The sequence below is a fragment of the Erythrolamprus reginae genome, chromosome 1 (genome assembly GCF_031021105.1).
Source record: "Erythrolamprus reginae isolate rEryReg1 chromosome 1, rEryReg1.hap1, whole genome shotgun sequence".
Classification (NCBI taxonomy): Eukaryota; Metazoa; Chordata; class Lepidosauria; order Squamata; family Dipsadidae; genus Erythrolamprus; species Erythrolamprus reginae.
The window spans coordinates 417,026,135-417,050,571 of record NC_091950.1 but is presented as its reverse complement, the minus strand read 5'-3'; the positions used below and the strand labels follow the sequence as shown (position 1 = coordinate 417,050,571).

The 24,437-nt window shown below is 43.5% G+C and overlaps 1 protein-coding gene across 1 annotated transcript in view; it reads right to left on the bottom strand.

Annotated features, from left to right (window-relative positions):
• The window catches only part of MYO19 (myosin XIX), a 70,951-nt gene that overhangs the window by 41,557 nt on the left and 4,957 nt on the right, over positions 1-24,437 (bottom strand). Inside the window, exons 2-7 of the mRNA XM_070735294.1 lie at positions 16,721-16,856; positions 13,576-13,724; positions 12,594-12,707; positions 11,258-11,390; positions 7,032-7,101; positions 5,659-5,761 (exon numbers count right to left, since the gene is read on the bottom strand). Of these exons, the coding sequence (XP_070591395.1) occupies positions 5,659-5,761; positions 7,032-7,101; positions 11,258-11,390; positions 12,594-12,707; positions 13,576-13,724; positions 16,721-16,856 (705 nt within the window). The remainder of the gene's footprint in view (positions 1-5,658; positions 5,762-7,031; positions 7,102-11,257; positions 11,391-12,593; positions 12,708-13,575; positions 13,725-16,720; positions 16,857-24,437) is intronic.

Here is a 24,437-nt window from a genome sequence, read left to right as displayed (position 1 = left end):
CCACAGCGTGGGACGTCCTTCAACAGAAACTAGCGAGCCATTTCAAACCAACCAGACCAGCCATGGTTTACCGGCATCAATTTCACATGATGGCTCAGAGAGAAACCGAGTCGATAAGCCAATTCACAACGCAGCTTCGAACGGTACTTGCTCAATGCAAGTTTCAAGACCCGGAAGCTCGCCTCACCGACGCCTTGGTTTTCGGCATGAAGAGCAACACAGTGAGAAATAAACTCCTCACCGAAGAAGAGCCGACTCTACAAACCGTGATCAAATTAGCGCAAACCGCGGAAGCAGCCGACGCAGCGGCAAGAGAATTAAAAGAGCACGGAAGGCGAGAAATCATTGCCAAAATCGACGCCGAGTCTCCCAGCGCCATGGGAACAGACGACCGCAGCCAGCCAACTAGCAACGGGGACAACTGCCTCCTCCTGCAAGACCAGCCGAGACACCCTAGAGCTACTCACCCAGCCCCCTGCGCGGGCTGCCGGGGAAATCACCAGCGCCATCGATGCCCTTTCCGAGACGCTACTTGCCACCGTTGCAACCGGAGAGGCCACATCGCCATCGCATGCAGGGCAACGGCACCAGAAGAAACTTTTGCCACACAACAATACCAGCGACCTCAAAACCACCCCCCCCAATCGCGAGAAAGGAGACCGTTCCGCAGCTCGGGTCAAAGGAATTACCCCACCGCTAACCGAGACTACAATAGAGGTAACTCTCAATTTTCCGTGAATAACACGGCAACCAAAAAGGGGGCTAAAATCGTTATCTCATTGTTACTAAATAACCAGCCTTGCTCAATGGAGCTGGATACGGGCTCGAGATATACCATCATGCCCTGGGAAAAATTTAAGCTATATATGCCTAATGTGTCTAAGGCTGACCTAATTCAAACCTCTTTGGTGATCAGAGACTTCCAAGGGGGGGTAATCTCGGTCCTGGGAACTGCAAATGTACCTATTGCATTTAAGAATGTTAAATGTACCCTTCCCATGCTTATTGTGACGGGGGCCAAACACTCCCTGCTAGGGCTAGCGTGGATGGAACCGTTGGGGATCGAAATTTCGGGTGTGTGTAATGTAAACTGTGATATTATGCCTAACTTTGTGAAAGAGTTCCCTGAAGTGTTCAGCCCCACCTTAGGATTGTATAAGGGACCCCCTATATCTTTCTCTATTGACCCCAAGGTCCCACCGGTTAGACTAAAACCTCGCAGGGTTCCCCTTCCGCTTCTCCCCAAGCTAGACATACAGCTGGACAAACTCATTAGTCAAGGTATCTTGGTCCCTGTGGAACAGGGGCCATGGGATACTCCCATAGTGACACCCCTGAAGCCAGATGGCTCCTTAAGAGTTTGCGCTGATTACAAATCAACCCTGAATAAGGCACTCCAACACCACCCCTACCCCATTCCGGTTGTGCAACAACTCTTACACTCCCTGGGGGAGGGGAAAAGGTTCGCAAAGATCGACCTGGCGCAGGCTTACCAGCAACTTCCGGTCGATGAACAAACAGCAAACGCTCAAACGATTGTAACACACAGGGGGGCTTTCAAATGCACGAGGTTACAGTTTGGGGTAAGCATAGCCCCAGGAATATTCCAGAGCATCATGGAACGCCTATTGTCAGGGGTAAATGGGGCAATTCCATATTTTGATGACATCTTAATTGCAGGGGAAAACCAGGAACAAGTGAACAAAAGAATAAGGGAAGTACTTAAGAGGCTACAGGACAAAGGGTTACGAATCAAGCCTGATAAATGTGTCTGGGGAACTGACAGTATTGAATTCCTTGGGTATAAGATAGATAAAGAAGGTATCCACCCCACAGCAGAGAAGCTGAGAGCAATTAGAGAAGCCCCAGAGCCACGAGATAAGAGTGAGTTGCAGGCATTTTTGGGCCTCCTTAATTTTTATTCCGTTTTTTTAAAGCAGAAGGCAACAGTAGCAGAGCCTCTCCATCGTTTACTCCAGAAGGAAGCCCGCTGGACATGGGGGAAAACTGAACGTGAAGCTTTTTGTCAAATAAAAAATTTATTAACGTCTAAGAGTGTAGTAGTCCAATATAGTGCTTCACTACCCATTAGGCTCACGTGCGACGCTTCGCCGTACGGCATAGGAGGAGTTTTAGCTCACGTTCTACCCAATAAGACAGAGGCCCCAATAGCATTTTTTTCAAGAACCATGACCAGCACGGAGAGGAATTATAGTCAATTAGACAAGGAGGCTCTAGCATTAGTGGCAGGGGTAAAGAAGTTTCACAATTACATTTTTGGAAGAAGCTTTGAGCTAGTCACTGACCACAAACCCCTACTAGGCCTGCTAGCCCCCAACAAGCCCACTCCACCTTTTATGTCTCCAAGACTAATCAGATGGGCCCTTTTCCTCTCAGGGTATCAGTATGAGCTCACCCACAAGGGGGGGAAGGAAATCAATCATGCAGACGGCCTCAGCAGATGCCCCATAGCAGACTTGGTAGAAGACCCTGTTCCTGCCACAGATGTGCTAATGATAGAACTCGAGGAAAACCCACTAACCACAGCAAAAGAGGTAGCTGCACACACGCAGCAAGACCAAATCCTTAAACAAGTGGTGAACTGTGTTCTAAAGGGATGGCAAAATGATATTGTTAAACCTGAATTGTGTGATTTTAAAAACAAAAGGCTTGAATTATCATATGTAAAAGGTTGTTTGCTGTGGGGGGATAGAGTGATCATCCCCAAACGCCTAAGGGAAAAGGTACTCAGAATGTTACACGTGGGCCATCCTGGGATTGTCAGGATGAAGAGCCTAGCAAGGGGGCATTTATGGTGGCCAGGGCTAGATGCTGATATTGAAAGTTGGGTTTCAAAGTGTGACCCGTGCCAAGAGTCAAGGCCCAGTCCCCCCAAAACAACTCCGGCTGAGTGGGAACAGCCTGCTGGCCCTTGGTCTAGGATCCACATTGATTTTGCTGGCCCAGTGGGGTCTCAGTACTTCCTAATAGTGGTTGATGCTTTCTCCAAATGGTTGGAAATAATAGCAATGAACAACATAACCACAAGTGCCACTATCAAGGTATTGAGCAGACTGTTTGCATCCCATGGTTGCCCTGATCTATTAGTGTCTGACAATGGGCCACAGCTAACAGCCAGGCAATTCGAATTATTCCTAGATGGCCTAGGGGTCAGGCATGCCCTCATCTCGCCTTACTCGCCCTGGGCTAACGGGTTGGCAGAACGTTACGTAAGGGTGGCAAAGGAGGCATTGCACAGGTCAGGCCCTGGGGATGTGCAACAGAACTTGGACCAATTCTTATTAACCCAGCACATTACCCCTAACTCGCACACACATGTAAGCCCTGCAGAGTTATTGATGGGAAGAAAGTTGAGGTCACCATTAGACAGGTTAAATCCAAGGTTCTGTGTGAATAATAACCAAATGTGCATGAAACCAGAAAGAGAAATGTATTTGGGTCAAAATGTATATGTAAAATGTTTTGATGGAAATGTAAACTGGATGAAGGGAATTATTGTTAAGCAAAACGCACCCAAGACTTATATTGTTAAACTGGAGGATGGTCGTTTGTGGAAACGACACATAGACCACATTCGGAAACGAACTGAAAACCAATTGCAACAACCCGCTGACTTGGACTCTCCCCCTTCAACAGACTTTAGTACATTGCCCGAACTAAGAAACACGCAAAGAGACTTATCGGGCCAGGGGGAACCATCCAGCGACGCCGAGCCATCCTCGTCCTCCGAGGCCTTCGTTGGGCCCGCCAGGCCAAGTCCGCCGCACCGGGAGAGCAGCGGCGAGCCATCCTCCACAGTCAGTGGCGAAGGAGAAATTGGACTGCGCAGGTCAGCGCGAGAGCCTCGGAGGCCTCACCGATTGGACGACTTCGTCACATGGCTTTCTTGATGGATGAGTCCAACTATGAGGGGAGGGGTGTTGTATCCTGGAATGGCTACCTTGTAACGCTGTAAATAGTTTGTTCCTCTTTTCCAGCGCTGTCTGAGCCCAAGCAGGAAGTCGCTCCTGATTGGCTCAGACGCGGCCGGCTCTAGCTTTGGCGGGAACCGCAAAAGTATAAAAGAAGCGGTTTCTCCCTGCAGAGCCAGTCGGTACTCGCTGAATTGTCACTTTACCTTGCTGAGCTGTCACTTGTTCTCTGAGCTGAATAAAAGTACCGATTGCTCAAAACCCTGTCTCTGGGTCTACTTCAGTCTTGCTTAAATTGAATTTGGACACATGGCAACTTCTAGTTTACATTTCTGGAATCTCCTGGTGGCCTCCTGTCCAAAGTCTAATCAAATCTGAATCTTCTTTGGAGTTTTTTGGTCAGCCAATACCAGCTAAGAAATAGCACCCTCTGGAAACAAACCAAATAAGCCCTACAGCATCTAAAGTTAATACTAATCAGGCATACTATATTGAGAGAATTCAGAAATTAGGTTATTAAATGAACATAACACAATACAGTGGTACCTCTACCTACGAACGCCTCTACTTACGAACTTTTCTAGATAAGAACTGGGTGTTCAAGACTTTTTTTACCTCTTCTCAAGAACCATTTTCCACTTACAAAGCCGAGCCTCCGAAATTGTAACAGGAAAAGGCAGGGAGAAGCCTCCGTGGGGCCTCTCTAGGAATCCTCTTGAGGAAACAGGACCAGAAAGGGCGGGGAGAAGCCTCCATGGGGCCTCTCTAGGAATCTCAAAGAAACAGGACCGGAAAAGGCGGGGGATAAGCCTCCATTGGGCCTCTCTAAGAATTTCCTGGGAGGAAACAGGGCCGGAAAGGGTCGGGAGAAGCCTCCATGGGGCCTCTCTAGGAATCTCCTGGGAGGAAACAGGGCCGGAAAAGGTGGGGGGAAGCCTCCATGGGGCCTCTGTAGGAATCTCCTTGAGGAAACAGGACCAGAAAAAGCAAGGAGAAGCCTCCATTGGGCCTCTCTAAGAATCTCCTGGGAGGAAACAGGGCCGGAAAGGGCGGGGAGAAGCCTCCATGGAGCCTCTCTAGGAATCTCGAGAAAACAGGACCGGAAAAGGCGGGGGATAAGCCTCCATTGGGCCTCTCTAAGAATTTCCTGGGAGGAAACAGGGCCGGAAAGGGTCGGGAGAAGCCTCCATGGGGCCTCTCTAGGAATCTCCTGGGAGGAAACAGGGCCGGAAAAGGTGGGGGGAAGCCTCCATGGGGCCTCTGTAGGAATCTCCTTGAGGAAACAGGACCAGAAAAAGCAAGGAGAAGCCTCCATTGGGCCTAAGAATCTCCTGGGAGGAAACAGGGCCGGAAAGGGCGGGGAGAAGCCTCCACGGGGCCTCTCTAGGAATCTCCTGGGAGGAAACAGGGCCTCCACCCTCCCTGTGGTTTCCCCAGTCGCACACATGGGATAGGGTAAAAATGCCCACCCAGATCCTCTGTGCGAGGCAAAAATCAGCTGGCTGGCACACACATACACGTTGGAGCTGAGCTAGGGCAACGGTTCGCGTGCCAGCAGATACGGCCTAGGTCCGCGACCATCACTGCTTTAGGGAGAAAAGGGTATTTCTCATACTGAGACTCTCAGCAACAAAGCAGAACTATTTTTGATCATCTTTATATGCATACAAATTTTAAAAAGAAAGTATTTTGATTCACGTTAAACAAACACAATAGAAACACAAACCTGGTAAAAGATATGGAAATTCCTTTCCCGAGGGGCTTGATAAGCAACTCTTGTTTTTTCCAGAAGAAAAGTCTGAACAGAAGCACTTGTTAAAAGCTGAGATCTGTAGAATTATAATTAAAATTAAAATTATACACTCCAAGAGCAGTGTGGGACCAGCAAAATTACATTTCCTATTCTATTCCAAAGAGCCTTTCTTCACACACAGCCTTTCCCAACCCAATTGATAGAAGAAGCAATGATTATATTTATTTATTTATTTATTTATTTATTTATTTATTTATTTATTTATTTATTTATTTATTTATTTATTAGATTTGTATGCCGCCCCTCTCCGTAGACTCGGGGCGGCTCACAACATACAATAGAACAATTCACAAAAAATCTAATAAATTTAAAAAACATTGAAAAACTCCATTATTAAACCAGACATACATACATACATACCATACATAAATTGTATAGGCCCGGGGGAGGGGGGAATGCCTCAATTCCCCCATGCCTGATGGCAGAGGTGAGTTTTAAGGAGTTTACGGAAGGCAAGGAGGGTGGGGGCAGTTCTAATCTCTGGGAGGAGCTGTTTCCAGAGAGTTGGGGCCACCACAGAGAAGGCTCTTCCCCTGGGCCCCGCCAACCGACATTGTTTAGTCGACGGGACCCGGAGAAGGCCAACTCTGTGGGACCTAATCGGTCGCTGGGATTCGTGCGGCAGAAGGCGGTCCCGGAGATATTCTGGTCCGATGCCATGAAGGGCTTTATAGGTCATAACCAACACTTTGAATTGTGACCAGAAACTGATCGGCAACCAATGCAGACTGCGGAGTGTTGGTGTAACATGGGCATATTTAGGGAAGCCCATAATTGCTCTCGCAGCTGCATTCTGCACGATCTGAAGTTTCCGAACACTTTTCAAAGGTAGCCCCATGTAGAGAGCATTGCAGTAGTCGAGCCTCGAGGTGATGAGGGCATGAGCGACTGTGAGCAGTGAGTCCCGGTCCAAATAGGGCTGCAATATATGCTTCAAGAATGCCAATCAATGGCCATAAATACTGTGGATTCTGGAAGATGTAGTCTCAACATATTTGTTGGACATTCAGAATAGACAGAATGGCAAATGCCTGTGGGCTTTTATGATCAAATGCAATGTGCCCCAATCATGTGACTATAACTTGTGACATTTTTGTCGATTTCTGGCATTTTCTTTGCTGGTTTTTGACAAAACCACCAGTTTGGAAGAATGGTCCAGATATAGAAAGATCATGAGATGGTGAACTCGACTCAAAGGAGAATTTATCTTCTTAACCTTAAATCTGAAACTGGATCATCGCAATAAGTTAAAGTAGAATATCACTATATGAGTGAATTGACAGTACCTATTTAAGTGAAGTTGTATGTATTTCCCAAAGCGGCTGCTATTATTATTCCGTAGGGTGCATGCGTTTCCTGTGAAATTAACAAAAAAAAAAAGGCAATATGCAAGACACACATGTTTATCACAAAGTTAAAGGAAGTATGAATTCAGATAAGAGAGAGATCAGGCATCCTACGAAAATAGACTAACAATCCATGGCCTAGAAAGCTTAGAACTACGGCGCTTAAAACACGATTTGAGTATTGGCCACAAGATCATATGTTGCAACGTCCTACCGGTCAATGACTACTTCAGCTTCAACCGCAATAACACAAGAGCACGCAACAGATTCAAACTTAATACGAACTGCTCCAAACTTGACTGTAAAAAATATGATTTCAACAATCGAGTTATCGAAGCGTGGAACTCATTACCGGACTCAATTGTGTCAACCCCTAACCCCCAATATTTCTCCCTTAGATTCTCCACGATTGACCTCTCCAGGTTCCTAAGAGGCCAGTAAGGGGCGTACATAAATGCCCTGGTGTGCCTTTCGTCCCCTGTCCAATTGTCTTTCCTTTCTTCCAACTATCCTATATATTCTCTTCCTTTCATATATCCTCTCCTCTAAGCCCACTTTCACCCTCTTTTATATTATCACATGTCTATTTTCTTCCTATGTATTTGTGTATTGGACAAATGAATAAATAAAATAAATAAATAAAAATTATGTTAACATGCAAGGGGATTTGACAGAGCATGCTGTGTAAACCTGGCTGTGATTTATTTTTTGGTGTAGGTGTGTGTACATGCATATAGCCTAAAATCCTGTTTTTTCTATAGTCCATCTAGCTAATAATGCTGAAAACATATTTCTCACTATTCAAGGCAGGTAAAAAACGCAAGGCTCAGAACTGGAGTAATGTAATTTTTAAAAATGTCATCTCCCAAACCGGTTTTACACAATTAGTTTAATTGCCTTGCATCTTGTGGCCCTCAAGGTCCCCAAATGTGGCCACTCCTTTATATAATTTAGTTGTGGGTTGTTGTTTGGGGCTTGGGGCAATGTGGAAGGGCAATCACACATTTTTAATTCATGGCTGTGTTTAGGGAATTTTAGCTGGGTATGCCTGACTTCATAATCAGCTGGAAAAACTACATGCAATAACTATGCCTTGAGGAGTACTTTTAAACTAAGAAGTAATTGTTTCATCTAACAAGCTTTGTTCTTTTTATTCCTCTGAATAATAACAATAATAATAATAATAATAACAATAACAACAATAACAATAACAACAACAATAATAATAATAATAATTCGGTCAGTCGGAAGTCGGAAGTCCCACAGAAGTTTTGCTTGCTCATTTTTTTCATAAGCCCGAAAAAGTGGTCGAAAATGAGCAAGCAAAACTACTGTGGGACTTCCGACTGACCGAATTCTGAAGCATAACACACCAGACATTGTGATCATGGAGAAAAAGAAAGTATGGATCATCGACATCGCAAACCCAGGAGACAGCAGAATTGAGGAGAAGCAGCTAGAGAAATTAGTGAAATACGAAGATCTAAAAATTGAGCTGCAAGGACTCTGGTATAAGCCTGTGAAAATAGTCCCAGTGGTCCTTGGCATGCTGGGCGCAGTGCCAAAGGATCTCAGTGGACATTTGAAAACCATCGGAATTGACAAAATCTCCGTCAGTTGCAAAAGGCCACTTTACTGGGATCAGCAAACATAATTTGCCGCTACATCACGCAGTCCTAGGTGCTTGGGAAGCGCCCAACTGGTGATGAAATACAAAATCCAGCATAGTGATCTCGTTTGCTGTGTTGTACTGACATCATCATCATCATCATCATCATCATCATCATAATAATAATCATCATCATCATCGAGGCTCGACTACTGTAACGCTCTCTACATGGGGCTACCTTTGAAAAGTGTTCGGAAACTTCAGATCGTGTAGAATGCAGCTGCGACAGCAATTATGGGCTTCTCTAAATATGCCCGTATCACACCAACACTCCGCAGTCTGCATTGGTTGCCTATCAGTTTCCGGTCACAATTCAAAATGTTGGTTATGACCGATAAAGCCCTTTATGGCACTGGACCAGAATATCTCCGGGACCGCCTTTTGCCGCACGAATCCCAGCGACCGGTTTGGTCCCACAGAGTTGGCCTTCTCCGGGTCCCGTCGACTAAACAATGTCGTCTGGCGGGACCCAGGGTAAGAGCCTTCTCTGTGGTGGCTCCGACCCTCTGGAACCAGCTCCCCCCTGAGATTAGGATTGCCCCCACCCTCCTTGCCTTTCGCAAACTCCTTAAAACCCACCTCTGCCGTCAGGCATGGGGGAACTGAAACATCTCCCCCTTGCCCATGTTGTTCTGGTGTTAGATTGATTGTGTGCTTATTTTTTAATATTCTGGGGTTGTTTTTTATGAATTTTTTAGCTTAACATTGTAATTGGATTGGTGGGTATTGGATTTGTTGTTATGTATTGTTTTTACCTTGTTGTGAGCCGCCCCGAGTTTGCGGAGAGGGGCGGCATATAAATCCAATAAATCTAATCTAATCTAATCTAATTATTAATATTATTATTATTAATAATAATAATAATATTATTATTAATATTGTTATTAATATTATTATTAATATTATTATTAATATTAATATTATTATTAATATTATTATTAATATTATTATTAATATTATTATTAATATTATTATTAATATTATTATTAATATTATTATTAATATTATTATTAATATTATTATTAATATTATTATTAATATTATTATTAATATTATTATTGTGTGGAGGTATAAAAAGAACAAAGCTTGTTAGATGAAACAATTACTTCTTAGTTTAAAAGTACTCCTCAAGGCATATTTATTTATTTATTTATTTATTCATTCATTCATTCAATTTTTTCACCCTTCTCCTTAGATTCAGGGCGGCTTACAACATGTTAGCAATAGCACTTTTTAACAGAGCCAGCCTATTGCCCCCACAATCCGGGTCCTCATTTTACCCACCTGGGAAGGATGGAAGGCTGAGTCAACCTTGAGCCGGTGATGAGATTTGAACTGCTGACCTTCAGATCTATAGTCAGCTTCAGTGACCTGCAGTACAGCACTCTACCTGCTGCGCCACCCCGGCTCATCATTGCATAGTTATTATTATTATTATTATTATTATTATTATTATTATTATTATTAATCAGATTTGTATGCCGCCCTTCTCCGAAGACTCGGAGCGGCATACAACATTGTAACATAAACATAAAGTTTGTATTTTATCTTTGTTACAATATTGCACAGAGATACAAAAAGAAGGAAGCTTGTCAGATAACATCATAATGCACGTCTGATTAGTCTGATAGCTTGCGATGGACACTTATGGTCTGAACAAGTGGACTCCCAGAATTCTCCAGTCAGCAGGGGGAATTCTGGGAGTTGAAGTCCACCCATTTAAAGTCGCCAAGATTGAGAAACACTGGACCAGATTGATGTTTTATTTGGATTGGATTGTTCTATTTGTTAAAGCATTGGCCCCCAACTTTTACAGACTGGCGGACTGGCGAGGGGAGAGAAGGCATGGTGCTGTGTAAACGGTGGGCACCCAGCCTAGTTCTGAATAGGCCTCGCCGTGAGGGTTCGGGACCCCTGTGCTAGAGCAAACATTTTATTAGAAACATAGAAGATTGACGGCAGAAAAAGAACTCATGGTCCATCTAGTCTGCCCTTGTACTATTTCCTGTATTTTATCTTAGGATGGATGGATGTTTATCCCAGGCATGTTTAAATTCAGTTACTGTGGATTTATCTACCACGTCTGCTGGAAGTTTGTTCCAAGGATCTACTACTCTTTCAGTAAAATAATATTTTCTCATGTTGCTTTTGATCTTTCCCCCAACTAACTTCAGATTGTGTCCCCTTTTTCTTGTGTTCACTTTCCTATTAAAAACACTTCCCTCCTGAACCTTATTTAACCCTTTCACATATTTAAATGTTTCAATCATGTCCCCAGTTTCCCTTCTGTCCTCCAGACCAGTGTTTCCCAACTTTCGCAACTTGAAGATATTTGGACTTCAGCTCCCAGAATTCTGGGAATTGAAGTCCAAATATCTTCAAGTGGCCAAGGTTGGGAAACACTGCTCCAGACTATACAGATGGAGTTCATTAAGTCTCTCCTGATACGTTTTATGCTTTTGACCTTCCACCATTTTATTTAAAAGATCATACTTACCAAAAGCTTCCATGACAGGATTGGAATCCAACACTCTTTGCTCTATCCGTTCCACTGTTATGCTGCCTTCCGGGATATCAGATGAAGCTGCAACAGTTGCATAAAACTTCATCAGGCAGCGGGAAGTCCAGGTCTAGAAACAGATTTTGAATAAAATACCATCTTTAACAAGACCTGGATTCTGTCTTTCATCCTGATTCAGTAACTACAGTTATGCAGATGCAAGAACAAACTACAGTGGTACCTCTACTTACGAACTTAGTTTGTTCCGTGACCAGGTTCTTAAGTAGAAAAGTTTGTAAGAAGCAGCAATTTTTCCCATAGGAATCAATGTAAAAGCAAATAATGTGTGCGATTGGGGAAACCACAGGGAGGGTGGAGGCCCTATTTCCTCCCAGGAGATTCCTAGAGAGGCCCCATGGAAGCTTCTCCCTGCCTTTTCTGGCCCTGTTTCCTCCCAGAGGATTCCTAGAGAGGCCCCACAGAGGCTTCTCCCGACCTTTTCCAGCCCTGTCTCCTCCCAGGAGATTCCTAGAGAGGCCCCACAGAGGTTTCTCCCGACCTTTTCCAGCCCTTTTTCCTCCCAGGAGATTCCTAGAGAGGCCCCATGGAGGCTTTTCCCCGCCTTTCCCGGCCCTGTTTCCTCCCAGGAGATTCCTAGAGAGGCCCCACGGAGGCTTTTCCCTGCCTTTCCCGGTCCTGTTTCCTCCCAGGAGATTCCTAGAGAGGCCCCACGGAGGCTTCTCCCTGCCTTTTCTTGCTCTATTTCTTTCCTGGAGATTCCTAGAGAGGCCCCACAGAGGTTTCTCCCTGCCCTTTCCGGCCCTGTTTCCTCCCGGGAGATTCCTAGAGAGGCCCCACGGAGGCTTCTCCCTGCCTTTTCCGCCCCTGTTTCCTCCCAGGAGATTCCTAGAGAGGCCCCACAGAGGTTTCTCCCTGCCTTTTCCGGCCCTGTTTCCTCCCAGGAGATTCCTAGAGAGGCTCCACGGAGGCTTCTCCCTGTCTTTTCCGGTTACAGTTTCAGAGGCTCGGGTGTTTAAGTGGAAAATGGTTCTTGAGAAGAGGCAAAAAAATCTTGGACACCCGGTTCTTATCTAAAAAAGTTTGTAAGTAGAGGCCTTCTTAGGTAGAGGTACCACTGTAATTCCATGCAAGTCAAAACTGGAAAGGCATGAAACTGAAAGCCTTAACTTCTAACATGGAAAAGTGGGTTAGAGTGGCAACCTTCTGAAGCCAGGACAAAAAACCATCCGGTCGCACAAATGTGTAGGTTGATTCAACCAGAAAGAAGCATGCAAATTTTTTCCAAAACAGTTTTAAAGAGATCGCAGCTTACCTTACCAGCACCACTTTCCCCGCTAACAATTATGGACTGATTGACTAATGGAATTTGGCTCTGGACATTTCGGTAGCTTTCTTCTGCTACTGTGAAAATGTGAGGTTTTAATTCCTAAAGAAGAAAAAGGACACAAGCAATTGGAAAAAAATTGGAAACCGACAATTCAACGGCAGACTGAAACTTTTTCAGCAAAAAGGACTCAACAGTAGCATCCTGGGAGTTGACCACCGCACATCTTTGACTGACAGAAGTGGTACCTCTACTTAAGAACTTAATTCGTTCTGTGACCAGGTTCTTAAGTAGAAAAGTTTATAAGTAGAAGCAATTTTTCCCATAGGAATCAAAGTAAAAGCAAATAATGAGTGCAAACCCATTAGGAAAGAAATAAAAGCTCGGAATTTGGTGGGAGGAGGAGGAGGAAGAAGAGGAGGGGGACAGTCGCTGCCCAGAGCGAAGGGAGCATTTCTTTTCTCTGGGTAGAGGTTTATTCCCTCTCAAAGCGCCCAGAGAAAGGAAAATGCTTCGTTCGCTCTAGACTGCCAAAGCCTCCTTAAGAACCACCAAAAGGCTCTTCTGGCAGCCCAGAAAAGCCTAGATGGATGGAATTAAAGGGGGAATGGCAGGAAACTGACCAGGCCTTTGTGCCACTCTCAAATTTCCTGGGAAATTTTTCCGGGCTCGGGTTCTTAAGTAGAAAACGGTTCTTAAGAAGAGGCAAAAAAATCTTGAACACCTGGTTCTTATCTAGAAAAGTTCTTAAGTAGAGACATTCTTAAGTAGAGGTACCACTGTATTTTGTTGAACTGTGGTGTCCAATGCTAGAGCTGATGACGTTACCTAGTTTGGCAATGAAACGTCTGCAGGAAAACCACTAAGCTTAGCGTGCATCAAGGATCCCATGCACATATGAAGAGTAATTTTAAACTCTGTTTGGTTTTTCAGAATGGCAGCAATCAGCCACTGTGCCCTACCCTCTCACCTGAAGACGAGCGATGGCGTGGTATTCTTTCATCAGCTCTTGCGAGTAGAGTGACTGAACGGGATGGAAGGGGTTGATGGCCACAAAGCTGCACCCCGCTTTGGTATAAAACACATTGATAGCATATCTTGCTTGCAGACATTTCAGAACTAAAGAGAGCAGAACATTTTAGAACACATAAAGACGTGCGTATTCGAATGCAACACTGTGTTGAAATTTCAAAGCAACCTTCAGAACAAACGAACATTTATATTTTTATTTACTGTATACACTCGAGTATAAATCAAGTTTTTCAGCACCAAAAATTTGCTGAAAAATACGACCTCGACTTATATTATTATTATTATTATTATTATTATTATTATTATTATTATTATTATTATTAATTAGATTTGTATGCCGCCCCTCTCCGTAGACTCGGGGCAGCTTACAGCAATGATAAAAACAGTATATAATGACAAATCTAATTAGTTAGACTCTAAAATAACAATAATACATTTTAAAAGTCTAAAAAACAAGAAAACCCAATACTGTATATAAAAAACATACAGTCATATCATACACAGAAAACTACATAGGCAGGGGGAGATGTTTCAGTTCCCCCACGCTTGATGACAGAGGTGGGTTTTAAGGAGTTTACCAAAGGCAAGGAGGGTGGGGGCAGTTCTAATCTCTGGAGGGAGCTGATTCCAGAGGGTCAGAGCCGCCATAGAGAAGGCTCTTCCTCTGGGTCCTGCCAAACAACCTTGTTTAGTTGACGGGACCCGGAGGAGACCAACTCTGTGGGACCTAACCGGTCGCTGGGATTCGTGCGACAGAAGGCGGTCCGGTGCCAGGAAGGGCTTTATAGGTGATGACCAACACTTTGAATTGTGACCGGAAACTGATCGGCAACCAATGCAGACTGCGGAGTGTTGGTGAAACATGGGCATACTTGGGAAAGCCCATGATTGCTCTCGCAGCTGCATTCTGCACGATCTGAAGTTTCCGAGCACTCTTCAAAGGTAGCCCCATGTAGAGAGCATTACAGTAGTCGAGCCTCGAGGTGATGAGGGCATGAGTGACTGTGAGCAGTGACTCCCGGTCCAAATAGGGCTGAAACTGGTGCACCAGGTGAACCTGGGCAAACGTCCCCCTCGCCACAGCTGAAAGATGTTTCTCTAATGTGAGTTGTGGATCGAGGAGGACGCCCAAGTTGCAGTTATACTCGAGTCACTGACGGCGCTCGGGCGCTGCGATGGCCCGAGCACCAGCAGGGACTTTTCAGACACTCCCCTCTGGAGTCTTGCGAGGGCACAAATTATTTCTCAATAAAGGGACCTTTTTTTTCCTCCCCCCACCAGAGGAAGTGCAGGAAGAGGGAGGCAAATGGGAGAGGGAGCCCCCTGGCTGGGGACCGGGCAAAGGGGGAGAGAGATAGAGAAGCAGCTATTGCCAATTCTGCCACTTACCCTGTTTCCCCGAAAATAAGATGTACCCCGAAAGTAAGGCATGTCAGAGGTTTTGCAGAATTTGCTAATATAAGGCACCCCCCGAAAATAAGGCGTAGTCACGTTTACATACGGTACGGTGGAAAAACGTACGGTACCATTCAAAGCTGTTCATAGCGGTAGCGTAATAATGTGGCGTCCCCTGCTGGCCCCTTCCATCGCTTTGTACCGTCCAGTACAGCAGACACAGTCTGCTGCTGTCTCACCACCATTACAGTCTCCACTACAGTGCGTAGGCTGTAGCTCCTCTGGTGGCCGGAAGCTGCAATAGCGGGAGTATACTGTTGTACCATATAAGTGCCGTCGTTTGTGTGTGTGGGTGCCATACTGACAGGTACCGTACCGTAATCAGTGTACTGTACGGTACACTTTCTTTGGGGGTGTCAGCTTTTCTGCCTGTGAATTTTTCTTATTTGAGAAATATAAGGCACCCCCCGAAAATAAGACGTAGCACAACTTTTGGAGCAAAAATTAATATAAGACGGTGTCTTATTTTCGGGGAAACATGGTAGCATCCCCCCCCCCCCGAGCTCTACTCCAACACACACCTCCACCGAGCCATTCTGGGATTCAAGCCTAAGAGAGGCTCCTCGGAACAAGCGAGGCAGGTGAGCGGTGAGCGCACAAACTTTACGCTGAGCTTTTTCTTCTCTCCTCGTGGCAAAGCAGCCGGACACTGCTCAACAGAGAGATAAAGAATTTTACTCTATCCACCTTTTCTATGCCATGCATGATTTTATACACTTCGATCAAGTCACCCTTTAAACACCATCTTTCAAGGCTGAAGAGACCAAGGCGTTGCAACCTAGTTTCATAAGGGAGGTGCTCCATTTCCTTGATCATTCTTGTTGCCCTTTTTTGCACCTTTTCCAGTTCCATTCTATCCTTCGAGGTGCGGTGACCAGACCTATGTGTATGATATGACTGCATTTATGTTTTTACATATTGGGTTTTTTTCTTTTAGACTTTTTAACGTAAAACTGTTATTTTTAGATTTTAATTATTAGATTTGTCATCATGTATTGCTTTTTATCACTGTTGCGAGCCACCCCGAGTCTGCGGAGAGGGGCGGCATACAAATCGAATAAATACAAATACAAATACAAACTGTAGACAGTACTCCAAGTGTGGTCTCACCATCGATTTGTACAGGGCAAAATTCACTTAACAAATGTCTTATAGCAACAGAAATTTTGGGATTTATTTATTCATTCGTTCATTCATTCATTCATTCATTCATTTATTAGATTTGTATGCCGCCCCTCTCCGTAGACTCGGGGCGGCTCACAACAGTGATAAAAACAATATATATTGACAAACTTAATAATTTAAAATCTAAAACAACAATTGTACATTTTAAAAAATCTTCAGAGCAATTGTGGGGGTAAGTCGAGGACTACCTGTAATCTCTGTCGATTCCCCATGGAGTTATTGTTCAAATGACAAATATCTCTGATGTTGCAAGACACAACTACTCACCTCAATTGAGCCTATTAAATCAAATTATATTAAAGGCGGTACCATCTATACCGCAAACTGTGGATTTCAAGGGAGAGAAACATTTTCATGAACAGGCAGGTAACTTGATTGTGTGTGTGTAAAATGAGAGTAGCTCCAAAGCAAAATGTTTTCTGTAAGCGTGTTTCAACTCTTACCAGTTGTGGTGGTTACAGGATTCACTTTGGTAAGGTCACTGATGCAAGAGAATTGTTGTTGGTCACTCAGAAAAGATTCAACTTCTTTGTCCAAAGAGTTATCTTCCACATCATGATGGGCGGTGAAGCCATTAGCCTAACAACAGAGATAAAAGAATTAAGAGACTAATGTAAGTGAGATATAGTATTATTCCAAACATATGAGGATAGATAGATAGATAGATAGATAGATAGATAGATAGTTATCTATCTATCTATCTATCTATCTATCTATCTATCTATCTATCTATCTATCTATTTATTAGATTTGTAGGCCGCCCCTCTCCGCAGACTCGGGGCGGCTAACAACAGTAAAAAGACAATATGAACAAATCTAATATTAAAAGTAATGTAAAAAACCCCAATTTAAGAAACCAATCATACATACAGACATACCATGCATAAATTTTATAAGCCTTGGGGAAGGGAATATCTCAGTTCCCCCATGCCTGAGGACAGAGGTAGGTCTTAAGGAGCTTATTAAAGGCAAGGAGGGTGGGGGCAACTCTGATATCTGGGGGGAGTTGGTTCCAGAGGGTCGGGGCCGCCACAGAGAAGGCTCTTCCCCTGGGTCCCGCCAAACGACATTGTTTAGTCGACGGGACCCGGAGAAGGCCAACTCTGTGAGATCTAACTGGTCGCTGGGATTCGTGCGGCAGCAGGCGGTCCCGGAGATATTCTGGTCCGGTGCCATGAAGGGCTTTATAGGTCATAACCAACACTTTGAATTGTGACTGGAAACCGATCGGCAACCAATGCAGACTGCGGAGTGTTGGTGTGACATGGGCATATTTAGGAAGGTCCATGATAGCTCTCGCAGCTACAGGAACCTAAATGTAAAACATTATCAGTATTTTTTTAAAAAATCTGCATTCCTGCCATAAAACCTTGTGAGATTTGCATTCTGGTATGATTTCTGTGTTTTTCATTTTATATGAATTTTACCTTTCTGGGTTCATTCTATCTCATGTAAATGAGTGTCCAGCGCTGTAATACAATGTATGGCCACAGCAGAGCCCAAAATTTCCATTCCTAAGCAAGACAGTTAATTGAGCTTTGCCCCATTTTACGACCTTTGTTGTAATGGTTGCTAAGTGAATCACTGCAATTTATTGCCACGGTCATTAAGTGAATCTGGCTTCCCCAACGACTTTGCTTGTCAGGATCAAAAGGTGATCATGTGATCTTGGGACACTGCAACCATCACAAATACGGTTAGAAAAAAAATCTGAATTTTGATCAGGTGAGCATGGGATTGTATAACTGTCTCAATTAACAAGAGAGATTTTGGCACAATTGTGGTCATATGTCAAGGACTACCTGTTAATGAATGTTTTTTAAAGTGTTTTAGAATTTTTTTAAAAATTAATTGTATTAATTGGATCTATTGTTATATCTACTATATACGTTGTCAGCTGCGCCAAGTCCTCTTTCAGCTGTGGCGAGGGGGGCGCTTGCCCAGGTTCGCCTGGTGCACCAGTTGCGGCCCTATCTGGATCGGGACTCACTGCTCACAGTCACTCATGCCCACATCACCTCGAGGCTCGACTATTGTAATGCTCTCTACATGGGGCTATCTTTGAAAAGTGTTTGGAAACTTCAGATCGTGCAGAATGCAGCTGCGAGAGCAATCATGGGCTTTCCCAAATATGCCCATGTTACACCAACACTCCGCAGTCTGCATTGGTTGCCGATCAGTTTCCGGTCACAATTCAAAGTGTTGGTTATGACATATAAAGCCCTTCATGGCACCGGACCAGATGATCTCCTGGACTGCCTTCTGCCGCACGAATCCCAGCGACCAGCTAGGTCCCACAGAGTGGGCCTTCTCCGGGTCCCGTCAACTAAACAATGTCGTTTGGCGGGACCCAGGGGAAGAGCCTTCTCTGTGGCGGCCCTGGCCCTCTGGAACCAACTCCCCCCAGAGATTAGAATAGCCCCCACCCTCCTCACCTTTCGTAAGCTTCTTAAAACCCACCTCTGTCGTCAGGCATGGGGGAACTGAGATATTCTTTCCCCCTAGGCTTCTACAATTTATGTATGGTATGTTTGTATGTATGTTGGTTTTATAAAAAGGGTTTTTTAATTGTTTTAGTATTGGATTATTACGTGCTGTTTTTATCACTGTTGTTAGCCGCCCCAAGTCCACGGAGAGGGGCGGCATACAAATCCAATCAATCAATCAATCAATAGATAAATAAATAAATCCAATTAAACTTATACTACCTGTATAGTATTAATCCCTTGTATTTTGATTTCAATTACCACATACCTATCATTTTCATCTGCTAACAATTTTGGTTTTAATTATGGATTAATCATCAAAATTACTCCATTAGGCTTTTTCAAACCTGCAGGGTTTATTTCCCTTATGTGTGTTTCTGGTAGATAAATTGTATTTACTTTCAAGGAACGACCAACCTGAAACCTAGGAAGCAGCTGTTTACAAAATATACAACATACAGACATGCACACTGCTACTGTTGTGGACTGCCAGAATTGAGGATAATCCAGTGATTTTTCTCCAGTACAAGAGATCTGTTTCCAGATCAAGATCTGGAATATACACATATACACATACATCAAAGACAAATTCCTTGTGTGTCCAATCACAGTTGGCCAATAAAGAATTCTATTCTATTTGACATTAGCAGAGAGAGGAGGAATGCCTGAAGGGAAAAGAGAGGCAGAACATGGGTGTGGTCTGTGGAAAGTTTTATGAGGACAAGGGGGAAAAAACTCTGAAAACAAACTTTTTGATTGCTTAGCTTCATCCCACTTCAGAGCAACTGGCGGATAATGGCCTTAAAGCTTATTACATGCATATAATTTTCTGCTTAAAATATATGCTAGTAATAATGGTTATATTATAATAATGTTAGAAAGAAACTAATATAAATTGTATTATTGTACACAACATAATTCCTTGAGAAGAGAGGGAAGAATCTTAAAACGGAAAATAACAGGAGGCAAAATTTTGCCTCCTGGTATTTTCCGGGTTTTTTAAAATTTTATTTATTGTTAGAGTTGGAAGGGGCCATGCGGGTCATCAAGTCCAACCCCCTGCCTAAGCAGGAACCCTATAACATCCTAGCCAAATGGCAGTCCAATTTCCTCTTAAAAATGTCCAGAGTATTGGAGTTCACAACGTCCACTGGTAGGTTGTTCCACTGGTTGATTGTTCTGACCGTCAGGAAGTTCTTCCTTATTTCCAGGTTGAATCTCTCCTTGGTCAGCTTCCAGCCATTGTTCCTCGTCTGGCCCTCTGGTGCCCTGGAGAATAAAGTGATCCCCTCCTCTCTGTGGCAACCCCTCGTATACCTGTAGACTGCTATCATGTCCGCTCTGGCCCTCCTTTGCTCCAGGCTATCCATGCCCAGTTCCCGCAGTCTCTCTTCGTAAGTCTTGGTTTCTAGACCCCTGATCATTGTGGTTGCTCTTTTCTGCACCTTCTCCAGAGTTTCAATGTCTTTTTTGAAGTGTGGTGACCAGAACCAGATTCTTCCCTCTCTTCTCCAGGAATTATGTTGTGTACAACAATACAATTTATATTAGTTTCTTTCTAACATTATTATAATATAACCATTATTACTAGCATATATTTTAAGCAGAAAAGTGAGTAGAAAAATGACCGTTCCCCCCCCTAAAAGTCTCATATCTGCCTAGGAGTTTCACTTCCTCCTTAAAGAGGGCTAGAAACTAGGAGAGTGTGAGTTCTAGTTCTGCATTGGACACAAAGCCAGCTGGGTGACCTTGGGCCAGTCACTTTCTCTCAGCCCTAGGAAGTAAACAATGGCAAAAAACTTCCGCATCTCTACTTCACGGAGTGAAGTAAAAAAGTGCAGGGACTTCTTCAGGTAGTCTCAGAATTGGGCACAATTGAACAGAAGAAAAAGAAGTGTAATACAGTAATAAGTCCTTGCAGTCTCCCCTACAAAAGCTAATTGTATCTAACCCTGTTAGCTTTTGTGCCAAGACAAGGTCAGTATTGTTATTAGGCAAACACTAAATTCTCTGAAAATTTCCCTGGAGAAAATGCTCAGAAAGATCTTGATGTCCATTTTTTGCATGTATGTTTGGTTTTATAATAAGGGTTTTTTAGTTGTTTTAGTATTGGATTGTTGCATGTTGTTTTTATCATTGTTGTTAGCCGCCCCGAGTCTACAGAGAGGGGCGGCATACAAATCCAATTAATAATAATAATAATAATAATAATAATAATAATAATAATAATAATAATAATAATAATTTTTGCATTGCATTGCCATTTTTAAGCAAGTAAGCAGGTAAGAAATAAGACACATAAGCCATAATTGAATTAAATATTCAATTTTGTGTATCAGAGTTTCCAGCTTAGAGCTATGCAAGAACCAAGCAATGTTTGTTGGATTAATATAATTCATTAGGATAGGATAGGATAGGATAGGATAGGATAGGATAGGAATTGTCAATTAATTGTTAATTGAAGTTTTAAAATTAGAATTTTTTAACAATTGATTATGTTATTAATTGGATTGTTTTATTTTATGTGCTGTGAGCCAGCCCGAATCCGGGTGGCATACAAATCCAATTGAAATAAAATAAAAATAAATAGGATAGTATAGTATAGGACAGGACAGAATAGAATAGAATTATTTTTTGGGCAAGTGTGATCAGACACACAAGGAATTTCTCTCCGGTGCATAAGCTCACAGTATACATATAGGAAAGAATGTTTATGATTGCATGTGCTGGGCAAATCCTTAAAAAGTGCTAATTCTGGAAACCTTAATAGTACAGTGCTCCCTCGCCACTTCGCGGTTCACCTTTCCCGGATGTGTTTGGTTGTGTTTGTATGTGTTGTTTGGTTTTAAATGTGATAGGGGTTTATATGTTGCTTTTTTTAATTTTAGATTTGTTTCGCTATAATATTGTTTTTATTATTGTTGTGAGCCGCCCCGAGTCTTCGGAGAGGGGCGGCATACAAATCTAATAAATTATTATTATTATTATTATTATTATTATTATTATTATTATTCGGTGCATCGTGGGGTTTTATATATTATATTTTATACATGCACGCATGCGTGTCAAGGGCTCGCGGTGTCTACCAGAACTGGCGGTGGGGTTCCACTGCGGGTGAGTGGCTGGGCGAGCGGGGGGGGGGAGGCCTTGGCGGCCAGGGTTCTAGGGCTGTCTGGGGATTGGGAGGCTGTGGCGGAGCCAAGGGAGAAGCGGAAGGCTCGCCGTCCTCTGCCTCAGCAGCTTTACTGCTCTGGATGGGACGAGGGGAAGCAAAATCCCTACTTCGCGGATTTTCGTTTACCGGGGTGGTCCTGGAACGTAACAGCCACGATAAACAAGGGATCACTGTATTAACCATTAGTCCGCATAATGTATCAAGCATAGCCTATGGCTGTGATGGCGAACCTGTGCTTGCGGAGCCATATTTGAGGACACTTGAGGCATTGCCCTATGTCAGCTCCAAGGGGCATGTTGTAGGGGTCAAATAAGCAATGAAGATTATTATTATTTTATTATTTAAATATTCAGCAAGGAAGAAAAAGATAAGTAGAGAAAACCACGAGTTGCAAAGGGAAATGGCAACAAGGCCTGGATTTGAGTTGGATGATGGGGTCCCATAGTTAAGCCACCCAGTCCAGGCTTGGCAATACAAGTTGATTGAGGTTAGAAGAGTTTTGTGGGATCTATCCAGATAGCAAATACAGTGATACCTCGCCTTACAAACGCCTCATCATACAAACTTTTCGAGATACAAACCCGGGGTTTAAGATTTTTTTGCCTCTTCTTACAAACTATTTTCACCTTACAAACCCACTGCTGCTGCTGGGATGCCCCACCTCCGGACTTCCATTGCCAGCTAAGCACCCGTTTTTGCACTGCTGGGTTTCCCCTGAGGATCCCCTCCATGGGAAACCCCACCTCCGGACTCCTGTGTTTTTGTGATGCTTCAGGGGAATCCCAGCAGGGAAATCCCAGCATCGCAAAAACAGGCACTTCGCTGGCAACGGAAGTCCAGAGGTGGGGTTTCCCAGTGAAGCGAGCCTCAGTGAAATTGCAGCATCGCAGGAACACAGAGGTCCGGAGGTGGGGTTTCAAGGACTTCCATGTTTTTGCGATGCTGCAATTTCGCTGAGGCTCCCGTCGCTGGGAAACCCCACCTCCGGACTTCCGTTCCCAGCGAAGCGCTCATTTTTGCGATGCTGGGATTCCCCTGCAATATCGCAAAAACACAGAAGCCCGGAGGTGGGTTTTCCTATGGAGGGGAGCCTCAGGGAAATCCCAGCAGAGCAAAAACGGGTGCTTCGGCTGGCAAAAGGGATGAATTTTGGGTTTGCACGCATTAATCGCTTTTCCATTGATTCCTATAGGACACATCGTTTCATCTTACAAACTTTTCACCTTAAGAACCTCATCCCGGAACCAATTAAGTTTGTAAGACAAGGTATCACTGTACAGTACGAGGCAATGGTCATGATTTATCGAACTCAATATATTTATTTGTGTTCATATACCACGTGTAGCCACAAACAAGGTTTTGTTAAAATTTCACATTTTACCTGTTATGCCAGACTTTTAAATGGGTAACCCTCTCAAACAGCCTTAAAAATTCCCTGGGGACCTTCACCCTTTTCATTAAGCCTAAATCTTTAATGAAAGAAAGTCCAGTTGAAATCTACGGGGATTTCCATACAAACATTTCAATTTTTTTTTAGAAGCCACTTTTCTCTAACTTTGTAACTTTAAAAATTTACCATCAACTGACCAAGCAGGATATTTCAGTTTTTCACATGCCGGAGGTAGATTAACCTTGGGTATAAAAATTCCATTGAGTTATGACATTGTACTTTTCAAAAGAACTATCAAGCAGACTGGTTGGAACTATACTGCTCAAAAAAATAAATAAAGGGAACACTCAAATAACACATACTAGATTTGAATGAATGAAATAATATTGGATTCGTATCTCAGGTATTACTTGTTGTGAGCCGCTCCGAGTCTTCAGAGAGGGGCGGCATACAAGTCTAATAAATAATAATAATAATAATAATATTCTCATTGAATACTTTGTTCTGCACAAAGTTGAATGTGCTGACATGTGAAATTGATTATCAATCAGTGTTGCTTCCTAAGTGGACAGTTTGATTTCACAGAAGTTTGAAGTACAGAAGAAGTACAGTACTTGGAGTTATAGAAACATAGAAGACTGACAGCAGAAAGAGACCTCATGGTCCATCTAGTCTGCCCTTATACTATTTCTTGTATTTTATCTTATCTAACTGTGGATTTACCGACTATTTATTTATTTATTTATTTATTAGATTTGTATGCCGCCCCTCTCCGAAGATTCGGGGCAGCTCCCAACAGCAATAAAAACAATATAACAGTGGAACAAATCTAATATTAAAAACATATAAAACCCTATCATTACTTAAAAACCAAATAGCAACATTCATACCAAACATAAAACAAAGTATACAAAAATAGCCTGGGGGAAAAGTGTCTCAACTCCCCCATGCCTGGCAGTATAAGTGAGTCTTAAGCAGTTTACGAAAGACAGGAAGGGGGGGGGCAGTTCTAATCTCCAGGGGGAGTTGGTTCCAGAGGGTCAGGGCCGCCACAGAGAAGGCTCTTCCCCTGGGGCCCACCAAACAACATTGTTTAATCGACGGGACCC